Genomic DNA, 14,175 nt, shown 5'->3' on the forward strand with positions numbered 1-14,175 from the left:
TGAAATATAGCACAGAACACTAATGATTGATAAAAAAGAACACATGAAACTGTTACGTTCTCATCGGGGATCGAGCCAGGAACTTTCCGTCCGTGAATCAAGCATTTTGACCACGGAGGCCGCTCGTAATTAATTGCGTTAGCTCATAATGTATATATGTTACATGTTTATAGATCATTATTAGTTACACGCTACGAGGTGGATAAACGTGATAGTGAAAAAAACAAATTAATTTTCACAGCCCCAATTTATGTAAATCCCAGCAGCAATCAATTTCACATATTACGATTTTTTTATACGGAGAGATGATTTTCAAAAGTAATCAAATTTTACAAGCTAATTTTCAAACCGTTTAAACTTTAAATCCAAACGGCAGAAGCTTATAAAATACTGAATTTTTATTCAAATTTCGCCAATAATTCGTTCTCAATATTTGTATGGCAATTCGGATACTGAAATAAATTACTTATTGCGGCTTGAATTTTTAAAAATAATACCCAGAAACATAAATGTATTAAAAATGCAACGCAACATTAAATTTTAGCTTTCGTGGGTAGTGTCTCAGACTCCGGATAGGAGGTTTGATTCCGCTCTAACACAACTTGTTTCTTATTTACGTTGTGGAAAAACATTTTGAATTTATTTCAAATGAAACACTGTAATTTTTACTGCATGAGAGTTAAATATACTATAACACAACATCAGACGTAAAAATAAACTAAACAAAACAAATATACACAGATTAGTACTAAGGTACTGATAAGGTGGGGTGGAAGGCGCAAGGCAATATGTGGTGGAGGGGGTGAGGAGTATTGATAGCAGGAGGGTGAAGAATTTTGGAATATAATATTATTAATTATAGTTTCTTCTGAATATTTTTTTTTGCATTTCCATATTTTCTAAATAATTCATTATAATACCTTTATTTGTGACTGAATTTAAAAGTTTAATTTAATGGGAATGATTAGAATAGTTTGAATCCATAATATGGTTTTCTAATTCATAAAAACTAGTTCTAGTGTTTTTGACAACCAAAATTGAAGTACTTGAGTAAATCAGGATGCAAATATTTATTTATTTTAGTTAAGTTACTTTTTTGTTTTGATTTACTGTATGACACATACATACCTATAGATAATTTATGTACGTTTTGTTTACGTTGTATGCATCTCTCTAAAAAAACGTGCAAGGTGCTTGGAGAGTACTTACACTGTCATATTTATTAATATAAGTATTTGGTTTCCATAAAAAATCACAATGAACTTCCATAAAAAAAATTGTTTAGAAACCTGAATGTTTAAGATGATAAATATTTGAAGTTTATTTCTCGTAAAGTTAAAAATATTTACATTTTTTTATTGTGATTTTTAACTGAATTATTGTTGTGAAAACCTGAATTTATTTTAATTAATTTATGTTTAAAAGCTATTTAAGTATTTCATGCCTTAATTTATAAATATAATTTAGCTGGAATCGTTAAGATTAGATTTTTTGGTGATTCGATTTTTCACATATCTTTGATTCAAATTCGGCTATTATTAAAAGGGTTAATTCAGTGTTGTTCTACGTTTTGTGTTATTTATTTATTTACTACCAAATAAAAAACAATGATCAATAATAAAAATAATTTGACGTCACTGGGGTAGTATTTTATCAACATAATTTTTGTTATGATAGGTAATAAATAGTCATTATGATTGGTCATTGAATTTTGTTTTTATTGTCTGTCAGATATTAAATAGTGAATACGCTGAAAGTTGATGTTATCAAATTGCTAAAAGTTGTTTATTGTAATACATAATTTTTATGGGAAAATCTCGATTGAATAGAACAGCAATCATTTCTCACTATACACCATGGCAATCAATTGGTTAAGGTAATAGCAAGAAAGGACGGATAGAATCAAATAAGAACGGAGGCTAACATTTCAATGATAAGCACAAACCAAAGAGGTGCTATGTAATTTCTCACTCATTTTACGTTTTTAAATATTTTTTTAACGTTTGTTTTGAATTTTACCAAATCAAAAAACTGTGTTCATATTTCAACATTACGAACAATCCTAGTATTAACTAATTTATTGTTTTATTATCATCCGCATTGTCACACTCAATGTTGCACCTGAAACTGAATTATTAAATCAAATATAGCGTATGTTGTTAAATCATAATATGTTATTTAAATACAAGGAGAACATAAATTTTAGTCGTCATTCAGGTGCCAGTCCAGGAATAATGAAATATGAATATCAAAACCATCTAAACAAATAATATTTAACATCTATTATGCCAAGAACCGAACCCAGGACATTAGAATATTAGGTGAACACATTGGGTAATACACGACGAGGCGATCTAGGCCACTAAATTTCTTTATTCAAGATTTTCACCCGAGAGCGGCCATCGAGTCGAAAACACTATTGCTGTCGCTCAATCACAGATATTTATCACGTCGATGAAAATTCCTTGACCGATCACAGTAGATGTGGATTTGAATCGTGGTTAAGTGGTCAAACGATAAACAACGCTAAAGTCAAAGCAAATCGAGTTTTAGTCTTTCCATTTTTCGTTTGTAGTGCACTTTGAAAGGTTTTAGTGCTTACATAACTTAATTAAAGCTACATTTATAAGTATTTTATTTCATGACAAAATGTTACGACATTTTAGTCAAAATATTGTGTATTTGTTTAACTTAAACTTCATTTTATATACGTCTCTTATTGAGTTTAAAAATATATATTTATATTATTATTATTATTCTAAGTGGTGAGGGTCGGTGCTATGCAAGCTCCTGACGTCACTGCGACCTGTGAAGATTTTAAAAATTGTTCCTAAATAATTATAACATTACAAATCAAATTTGCTTGTGATATTTTTATTATTCTTAAATTAATACAATAATTAAACGGTGTCAAATATCGTTATTTGGTAAACGTAAATATTTTGAGCAATGATATATAAAACTAGTGTTGTTGCGCATGGGGTTGAAGTGTAGAAATATTTAAAAAATATTATTTTCACCGATTGATTTATTTTAGTCGATGGTCCATTAGAATCGCTAAAATGATAAATAATCACGATGAGAAAATTTTATGGCGTCGGCTATAAACGACAAGTGGGGCTTTTGTGATTTCGCTCCAGGGATATGGTTCTATTACAAACACAAAATATTATTCTTCATCCCCCTGGACACAAAATTTCATTTCACACCCCGCATAACAAGTTATTATGATATTTTCTTTAAACTCCTATAAAATTAATCAAAAATCCTTTTTAAAAACTTAAATTAGACTGTTTATTTTAATTCTTTTCAGTAAATAAATATATTTTTTTATAATTCTAATGTTCACGTTTACTTCATATTTAACCAATATGATTTTTGGTTCAATATATATTATAAAGGTAATTTTTGTTGTTTATGTAAAAATAAAAAAATAAATAATATGACGTTATGCTTACCCACCCTTGTGACTTGATTGTGTAAAAATTAAACAAACAAAAAAATACTCCAACTATCACGCTATTTCCTCGCAAGGGTAGACCGAGATGATGAAATGCCACATGCGTCTATCCTGACATTTTTAGCTTCTTATAGACTTTATTTATCTCATGATTACTATTTATTTACAATAGAGAACTGAGTTTTATTATCAAGCGTGAAAGACTGATCATCACACTCACGCATCAGATAAAGAAATAGATGGAATTTAGAGTTACAATAAAGTGCCTTGTGCACCATCAGGTGCGGATAAGGTATCGTAATGATGATAGGTTTGATAATAAAACAAAACCGGTACATAATTCAACTTAAACTCTATTTCATTTTTTCGTGTCCCGACGGAACGAGATAATAAAATGAATAATTTACAGCCAACATTTTTAGAGATAAAATATCACCTTTCGTTTGCAGACTACCGGTATGAAAAAAAAGTGATCTATTTGATTTCATTGTTTCACAGAATTTTGATAGCGCCCTCTGTGGGCCGATCTTGCGTTTCGTGCAATGTTCAGGTGCATGACTTACCCTCAAGATATAGCTAGGCTGCATGTGATTATAGTCAGTTACAAAATCAAGTATAGAATCCACCTCCTAAGTGATTAACGCGTTTGCTTATTATACCTTGGGTATTGGGTTCAATTCCTAATAAGGCGGTTATTTTGAAAAGATTTCTCATGGTATGTACCTGAAGTGAAACAACTGAACAACTGGAAATAAAATATAACAACCAATCGAAGAATTGATGAAGCAAATGAGAAAAATGAGAGAGAAAATATATACGGGTGCCAAGAATACAAAAAACTAAACCAGAAAATTCAAAGAGATATTAGAAAGGAAATACTTATTGAACGTATTATAGCTAAAAATGGAAGAAAAAGAGGTATTTCAGAGAAAGCAGAATATAATGGCAAAATACCACACTCTTATGCAGAGAATGGAAGTATGTGATCTAACATATCGGAACTACGTTCTGTTGAAGTGGAATCGGACGGGGCATGTATCTGGGATGTCGGACGGTAGATGGGCAAAAAAAGTGATTGATTGTAGGCCGAAAACAGGACGCAGAAGGAAAGCGCACATCGGAAGAGTTGCAGATCCAAAGTGGCAAAGAGAGGTATTTGTTCAACATTGGACTCAAGAAGCTAAGTGATTAGGTAGTACCAGTACTGACTCCGAAAGCATAAATGTCCTGTGCACTATTAGTTGTATTAAAATATATATATAAACGTAGAAGATGAAACAGATTTATAAAATAATACTAATCAATTAAATATGTACTTTTCTCAATATTTCTGTTACTATAGATTCAAATTTACTTTCATTGTCATAAAAAATACCAGTCTTGGTAAATGTAAAGGTAAATTGCTCGTATATTCAAGTTATTGTTTTTTTTTAATAGTTAGTTGACGCGTTGTTTGTGTATAATATAAGTCTTGCCGGTCTAGATAGAACACGGAAAGAAAATCTTTCAAGTAGATCATAGAAATCAATTTTACTATTAATAAGTTTTGTACAAAAATAATTTATCTAACATTATTATTCAATTTTAGGGAGGGTTCATTTTATGGTTCTGCATATTTTCAGCATAGTTAGAGAATTGTGACGTTATTTTCCAGAAAAAAAATTTTTTTTCAATAAAGGTACGCCACTGGCAAAAGGTAAAGTTATCCGAGATCATTAAGCTACTGGGAAACCACTCTGCGGTTTGAATTGCTTTATATTACATACAGGTTCACTTACTGGCCAGAGGATTGAAATGATACAAATCTAATTGAGCCCAAACGAGGCTTAGGGTTTAAAACCCACGGTGCCCTCAGAAAATAGGCCACTGAACAAAAACAACCCCGCATATATACCGCATGTGAATATTATCGTTGATTTGCTTCTAAAATTTTGATAAGTAGCATTAAACTTACCTTTGAATTGTACTTTTATATACCCCTACGACGCTTTCAGAACCTGAACCACCAAGTACAAATATCAACACATGTAAACGAGACACAAATATATTACTATTGTAGATATGCACTTTGTTACAAGACGGACTAAACTTACCTTCGAACTGGACTTTTCTCAGGTAACGAAGAAGTTCAGGACCCTTGGTTGGTTTCATTGCATCGCATAATCCTGGACGGCCATAGCAGAGTTCTTTGTGCATATCCCTAAAGAGAAAATACATTATGTTAATTTTACTTGTTAATTTATGCCTCCGAGTAATAATTCTCTAGAGAAGCCCTTTTGCTCAATTGCATAGAACAAAAGCGTTCCAAATTTTTGGTTTGGTTTTTAGTTTAACAACAAACGGGTAACGGTCGGTTTTGGTTTGCGCTTGCAATTCTCGACCTTAGTACCTACCTGGCAAGTTGTGTTGATGTAGACTATAGCTACTTTCTTGGTTGATAATAATTATAGAATGGTATTTGTATGTATGGGCGACTCTATTAGGCAGTGGCGTATTATTACTCTAAGGTTTATGCCAATAATTTTAAAATAACAATTAAATGTCTAAATATTTGTATATCATCACTTTTCTACTTTTGTTTGACTACCGGTTTTGAGACGTACCTAACACGTGTCTTAGTCGGGATATTAACTACACTAAAATGCAAATTCCATGTCCACTCCCTAGTTGGAGTTTACGGAGTCTACAAAGAGCCTCCATTCATCTCTGTCAGCTGTTAGATCCTGTGCATTCTCCCAAGTCAGGTTCGTGTTTCGTAGTCTTAACACGAACTGCCGACGAGCAGTCCGCAACGTACGTCCAGGATGCAGAGAACCTGATACCTTTTTAAGTACGAACTATGGTGAAGGTGTGCAGTGAAATTTGCATGATAGTGTAACTAATGTCCTGACGAAGAGTCATGTGCGTTTTGAAACCGATTGACATAGAGGATTTGGTAAGTACTTTTACACAAATATTTACCAAAGCGCAATGTTTATTAAAATGTTGGACCTCAAAGTCAATGCTTTAATAATTAATATTTTTATTTTATTTTATTTTTCATTGATAAACCTTTACGGGTAACATACATTTAACAAAATATTTTTACTTTTAAAATTCACATTCTACTGTTAATAATAATAATATTTTTAACATCTTTTGTAAATGTTGTCTGAGTCTTTTGTTTAGTTTTGTCTGGTCGTTTATTGTATAATTTCAGTCCATGTTTTATAATTCTCGCTTGTCCTTTTCTCGTTTTAAAAGGTTGTATATAATATTTTTCTGATATTCTCGTATTGTGTTCATGTTTACTACAGTTTTTTTCAAGTTCCAGTTCTTCGTCTACAATTACATCAGTGGCTAATTTATGGATAAATTTTAAGGATTCTAGTTTAAAGAGTTCAGTTACATTTAATTGTTTAGTTTGTTTAAAAATTTCTTTAGTTGCTGTTAGATAGGGTAGGTCATATTAGTTAAAATATATTATTTTTACGCATTGAATGATGAAGCAATGTGTTTGAATACAAGTTAAAAAGTTCACCCAAAAAAACCTTGTTTCTCATATGAAAGTTCCGTCTAAGACGTGTTTTCAACATTTTTCAAACTACCTTGAAGAACTTCTCCATACAAAAGTACAGAGGTTTAATAGGAACTGGAGAAATTTGCGCCTCGCAATACTTACACATAAATATAAAGACCAAACAAACAATTTCGTTTAACTCTTATCACTTTGTATAACTATCTTAATAACACAAGAAGGATTAAAAAAATCATACTCCGAAACTTTTTAGCTTAAAAAAGTCAGCTTTCAAAAGAATATTGTAACGGGTAACATTTGCCACTCGTCACAGAAAATATTGGCGACGAATCTTTTTGATTTTGTCTGTGATGAACGCTTCTACCAATATCGTTTTTTTTCTAAGCTTTCTTCTGACAGAACGTGAACGTTGGGTGATTGTGGATATTGTTTTTCAGTAAAAGGGACTAAAGTGCTGCTTTAGATTACTTAAGTTCATGCTGATCTAATGTCTCTATGTCTAGACATCCCCTTAATCTTTGATTAAAATTCAGTCTCATTTTTTTAACCTTATATCTAGTATATATTAAATATGAGACAACAAAGTCACACGGCTAGAACCATGTTATCGAATCTTATTTATTATTTATCAATATATCGACGGTCAAGAGTATAATGTAATTCACAAATTCATTTTTCACCATACTAAAAGAGCAATAAAAATTGATTTTGTCTAACTGGAAACGGAACGTAATGTACGTCAAAATGTTGCCTTGTTTTGAGAGTCTTTCTAGGCGATGAGGTTATGGTTATTAATGGGAGCATCAACCAACTGGACCTGATGACAAACCCGACCAGATGGCCCATGACTTCAAATGGAACACTCCAAGATTCCAATTTCAAAGCGTTGCCATTTTTTTACTAATGCCAGATTTTGATCATATCAGTAGTTAAGAATATTTAAAAAAATAAAAATTATTTGAATTTGAAATGAATTCTAAAAAAAGATAAATATTAAGCTTAAAAAAATAATGTTTTAACGTTTTTATAGTGAAATTCACATTCTGTAAGAATCAGAGTTTTTATTTTAAATATTTTTTTCTTTAATTTATTCCTGTGATTCATGTAATAATTTTTGAACCCATTTGGCCCTGTCATGTTCTAGCAATGTAACCTAGCTGGGATGTTATTTTAAACCACTCTCATGGCACGAGAAAACAGTTTTTCTCGTGTGTTTTGTACGTAAATACACGAGATAATATGGCCGCGGGAGCGTTTGGAATACCAGCCCTGGTGGCGATTGATTTTTTGAAAGGATAGCGGATTTGAGAATACAATTTCAGGTAAATTCTTTCAAACTTCAAATTGATTTTATTTATCAATCTCCCAAGGACAGATCGTTGTAATATTCCAAATTGGTGAGTTGTAGTTATCTTTTTTTAACCAGAGTTGTTTAAAATAACAACAATTTTTACAATTATTGTCAAAGTAAGTACTAACCCTATTTATTACTAAACACTATTTATTGATTGCGTTCTTTTTTTTTTAAATTTAAAAATAAGCACCAATATTAATACAAAATATACAGGTTATACATCATTCGAAAGAAAATTTCAGCTCTACAAGATATTTTTTTTCGCTTTTACGTTACTTATATTTTATTATTTTAATACAAGCCTTTCAAATGGAATGTCAAGTTGACGAAATTAAACATTTTTGACAACTCCTTCTCTTCGTTTTCAATCAAGGGTGTAACTCTGCTAAAACTGCTTGCGATGTTAGCGCTGTGTACGGTGAATTTGTCGCAAAATTATGAAGTAGAATACATTATTGACTAATTTGTTGTAATTTTCTTTCATTGCGTCCTCTTGTTCCCTTCATTTGTAAAAAAAAATAACACAAATTGTAACACCGGAACTAAAAAACAAACGGAAAAAAAATACAAGAAATTTGTCAATTATGTATTCTACTTCATTACTAAATAACAAATTAATCAATTATTAGTAGGATCCTCACCGTTCATTGCGTAAGTATCGGGATCAGATTTGGCAGCTTTATTTCCTCAATTGAACACAAAAAGAAGGGAAGTCGAAAATGCGCACTTTCGTCCACTTGACAATTCATTTTAAAGGCTTGTTATTATATAACACAATATTTATAACATTAAGAAATATGTTATATTTTGTAGAGCAGAAAATTTACTTACGATTTATGACATTTACCGTTTTGCTTTCTTTGTTCATTTTACAAAAAGGACAAAACTTATGTTTACACCCAGTACTTGCGATTATTTAAGAATAGGAAAATGTAACTTTTTTTTGACAATAAAAAAATAATTAGGGTCTATGAAATACTGTTAAGTTAAAAAAAATGTACTTATTAGTACCATAAAAATATTTTGTAATTTACGATTTTAGATTCCCGCGAAAGCCGTTAACTGCAGTTTAGGCATTTACAGGGCTTATGACCTGTCATTGGCTGGTTTAAGAGAAAATTCAGCCAGTCTGCAAGCATTTGGACGTACTCAAAGCATTGTTGAATTATATTTTAAATTAAAAAATATCTAATTAGAATAAGAAAGGGATCAAAATAGTTATTTTTAAAATAATGTTAGTTATCGAGTTGTATTTATAAAAGGAAATAAGAATCACCTTATTGCGTATGCGAAGGCCATAACTGCATCGGAAACAAACTGGAGTTGATCTTCAAAGTCAGTATTTTGTTTCGTCAGCTTTTCCTTTCCTGTACACGGGGTGGCGTATTTGATGTTGTATGGTGTCTTGGAGCTATTCAGGTAGCGACAATGGAAGTGATCTTCCCAGAATTCTGAAAAGACGAAACATTTCATGCTATATTTATCAATGAATATTTAATAATATTTATAAGTACATATTTTTGAGTGTAATTAAAATTATAAATATTATTATAAAAAACATTTGAAAAATCAATTCTATGGGCGGGGGGAACAATCACATAAGTCAACGTATTCCACTTTTTTTATTTGATCATCTTGTAGTATGCGCCTATGTTTACACGTGTTCTAAAACACGAAAATCAAAAAACGTTATTAAGTTAAATTAAAAGTAAACAAATACATTTTGTATTTTTGCCGTTATTCATCTAAACTGCTTAGTTAGGGATAGCTTCCCCGTTCTAAGGCAGTTAATTATGTATTTTATAATAATATTAAAAAATAATTACAGTTTTATTATTATGTGTGCTTTTTCAATCTTAAAAATTAATAATAAATGTACAGTGAAAACATAAATAATACCGAAATCTCTGTATCCTAAGTCCTAAGTCATTACTAGTTAAACAAGAAATCAGCTTACGTCCTTCTACATCGGACAATAGTTTCTCTGACTCCCTCCGATTAATGTGGATTAAAAATGCAGTCAACACTTTCCTCAGCCTGGCAATCCCACCACATTTCCATGAATCCGGGATGCGGTTATATATCCTCGGGCCTATATAATATGGCTGCATTTGAGCCAAAAAAGTATTAACTCCTCTCTGTAGAATTAGATCCTTATTGGAGTGTCTAGTATTATGAACATGACAAAACCTTGTGTATTTTCCCTGTTAAGATGCGTGACCGCTACTGACTTCAATATATACTGTTGACAAATATCCAGCTCTTGAAATTCTTTAAAGAGCGAATCACTCGAGTATCGGTATGGTTTTTCAATACAACTCTTGTCACTGATTTTTGATCTATAGCTGCTAAAGCCATAGTCGTTTTAGTGCATCTTCCCCAGCCAATCAGACCATACGTCAGTATTGAATTTACCAATATATAATACAACTGTTTTAGTATTTTAATCTTTAGTAAATTTTTTAATTATCAATGTTATTTACCACACAAAATATGTGTATTAGTTATCGGATAAAAAAAAGTTTTCTCCAAGAAGAACCTTTAATAACTTTATGCCTTAAATGACGTTACGTTGAAAAAATAATCACATGATTTTGTATTCCTGTTTATTATCAATAATCCAATTTCTATAAGTTTGGAGAAAAAAAAGGATATTCTTTCACTGTTAGATTTGATTCCGGCAATGTTTGAGACACAAAAAACTGTCTCATCAAAAGTAAGGCGTTTTGACTGATGTGATTGCTCCTCCCACCCATAGAATTGTGAAACGATCCTTATCTGAATAGAAGCACCCTGTTAAATTAAAGGAGTAGAAACTTTAGGTCTTGGTCAAATGTAAAAATATCATGCAGATTTAAAAAAAAATATAGAATTTTTATTTTATAAAGAAATGCTTTATTAGGAAGAAAGAACTACACTTTTTAAACGCATGTTTTTTAAAAATTATTAATGTGTATGGAAAATATATTTTTAAAAAATAGTTTGAGTCCTCCCTACTAAGAAAACCTATTCCAAGGAGAACTGTACTGTTCAGTGTTTTTATTATTTTTTCATATGTATTTCACATTTCTATTCTAATTTTATTCAACAAAATTTTGATTTCTCTTATTACGATGAGAAAAGTGAATGTGAAAGTTTAGATATGTACATGGTTTATGACCATTGGCTGGTTGAAATATTTTATTTTACCTTCAAATTCCATAAATTGAGTTTAATCCGTAATTTATTATGCATTGTTGTTTTGAAAAAGCAATGTAGATTTACAGTGAAAACACCCGCATTTATTGTAATGATGTAATAACTTATATTTACATATAAGTAATAAATTTAAAAAATACTTAGAACACTCCCACTTATTTATTTCGACCAATTAGCGCTTTCACCCTCTAATGGACATCTTCAGACTGGTGAATATTATACAGTATGAGGATAATTTATATAAAACTAAATATTTTCTTAAGTGTAGGTACATTTAAAAATAAGTTGTAAAATATACAATACGCAATATTTCAATGGAACAAAGTGAGACAAATTATTGAAACATGTGTTGGCAGTGTATTTAAAGATAATGTTATGTTATATGAAAAATATTTATTGTTTTATTACAGCGTACAGGGTCCAACTAAGGGGGCTAATAAGGGTGAGTTTTTGAATTCTATCTGCTGATTTATTAAAATTATATCGCTATTATTTTTTATCCTATTTATTTATAAAATTTCCAATCTATCTAACTTTTGACCTTTATGGCCTACATGTAAATTTTTTATGTTTTTTGATTTGTCAAGATTATGTTTTGATTCATTTAAATGTGATGCAAAGTTTGATATGTCATTATTTAATCTATGCGAAGCTAAATTTTCTTTCAGTCTATATTTAATTGCTCTCCCGCTTTGTCCTATTAATGAACCAGGACAAGTACATATTAATTCGTACATTCCGTTGTTTTCAAATTTGTTTACCTGATCTTTACTTTTAATTAATGTTTGGCCCAAAGATTTTTTGCTATAAAATGAAACTAAAAGATTTTTTTTTTAAAACTTGTTTTATTTTTGTTAGTTTGATTATCACTGATATAAATAGTAAGCCAGAAGAGAGACAGCAGATGGTGCGGGCACATAAAACGAAGACCACTTGACCACACAGGAAATAAAGCAATGTCTATGGATCTTCCTCGACAGTTATTCTGAGGAAGATCAAGAACTCCCGGATAACTTCATATTCCTTAATCCTGCACAGAACCGGCCTAGATGAAAATCACACCTAGAGCCGAGGGTTATACAGCCTAAAAACGAGAAGAACTGACCCAGGCAATGAGTTGAGACAGTGCCAGGAAGAAAAATAATGTAGAAAGTCAGTCTGTTTTATGTCATACAATGTAATTAGTGAAGTATACATATATTTGTATTTACAGTAAAAATTTTATAAAGCGCTTTTGATGTGTGTTTTTCTCTATCAATAAGTCAAAAATTAAGTTTTCAGAAAAGGGTCGTTCTTGGTTATGCCACTTAAATATGTATGAGCACTTTTAACACTGGACAAATAAAACTCCCGGTGACAGGCCTGCCCACATTGAGGCGCAACATGCCGCCAATGACCGAGAAACAAAATTCAGACTCTCCAACCAACATTGATTCCGGTTGCCTTTAAAACGACATTGCTGCTCACTTACAACAATTTACGTAAGTTTATTCTAATTTCTATGGTTAAGTTTAGACAGTTTTGTTTGGCGCTCATTTATTGTCATTTTATTTAATTATTGTAAATGAAATTGTAAATAAAACTCCAGACAAAACATGTTTGTCGAGATATTTTATTTTATACACGCCTCCTCGCAACAAAAGATTAACAAAATTATAACTCCATACACTTATCATATTTACAGGAAAATAGATTCACTATATATTTGTATTTAATAAATGCAAATGTAAACATTTTGTAAAATAAAACAAAAATTGGAAGTGTTTACAAGGTAAGCTGATTTTTTTCAAAAAAGGAATCAAGTTAACCTGTGCCAGTACGTAAAATATAAAAAGCGTGTCAAAAACAAAACCCGTTTATTCATAAAACATTTCGTACGTTACAAAAATTTTATTAAAAAATTGAGTTTTTAAATTCGCTATTGCATGCAATTATAGTAATAACTGTTTCGAAGGAAACAATTGAAGTCAGATGTTTGAAATTGCCAGTTGAGCAGAAAGTTTTTAAGTAGTTTTTTGCCATCTCAATAATTGGCAATACGATAAAATTTTATCGGTTCGAATGTTTCTACCTCTCAAAGTACTTACAGCATTACGAAAAAGTGCTCGTTAACCCTTTGCTCCTGACGGTACAAATTTGTCGTGGTGTCAAATAACTTGTATATCTCTCATATAAGAATGTATTTGACAGTAATCAGTGTCGGTACGTATTTTGTCATTTTTTAGTAGTTTTAGTCATGTTGAAGTAATCAGTTACAAAAAATGACTACCGGGGATCAGTTTTGCGTAGAGCTGTCACTTGTTTGAGTGTGAAAAATTACTACTCCTTTACGCACCTCAAAATTATAATTGAACGTAGTTAAATAGAAAGCAGCCAGTCCACAATTTTGAAAAAAAGAGATATTGATATTATCGGGTGCAGTAGGGTCAATTCTATGTTCTGCTAAAAACAACCAGAAATACAGATCCAGTTTTCATACAGAAAACTATATTGATCTCCTTTTTAAAATGGTGTCGATCACAAAAGCGGCATTTTTCAATTTGCAAAAAACACCCACAGTACAAGAAAAATCTAACAGTAGTTAAAAAAACATTAAAACAGGTCAATTACATAATTAGATTCTTGTTTTCTAAATAAAAAAAAACT

General features: G+C 30.9%; 1 protein-coding gene across 1 annotated transcript in view; it reads right to left on the reverse strand.

Moving 5' to 3' along the window:
* Positions 1-14,175, reverse strand: part of LOC148281008 (metabotropic glutamate receptor 2-like) — a 508,075-nt gene that overhangs the window by 185,012 nt on the left and 308,888 nt on the right. The window contains 2 exon segments of the mRNA XM_088227463.1: positions 5,554-5,660; positions 9,608-9,782. Coding sequence (XP_088083589.1) covers positions 5,554-5,660; positions 9,608-9,782 — 282 coding nt within the window.

This window comes from Micrasema longulum, unplaced genomic scaffold (assembly GCF_059751315.1).
Source record: "Micrasema longulum isolate JH-2025_06_02 unplaced genomic scaffold, ASM5975131v1 h1tg000505l, whole genome shotgun sequence".
NCBI classification, from domain to species: Eukaryota; Metazoa; Arthropoda; class Insecta; order Trichoptera; family Brachycentridae; genus Micrasema; species Micrasema longulum.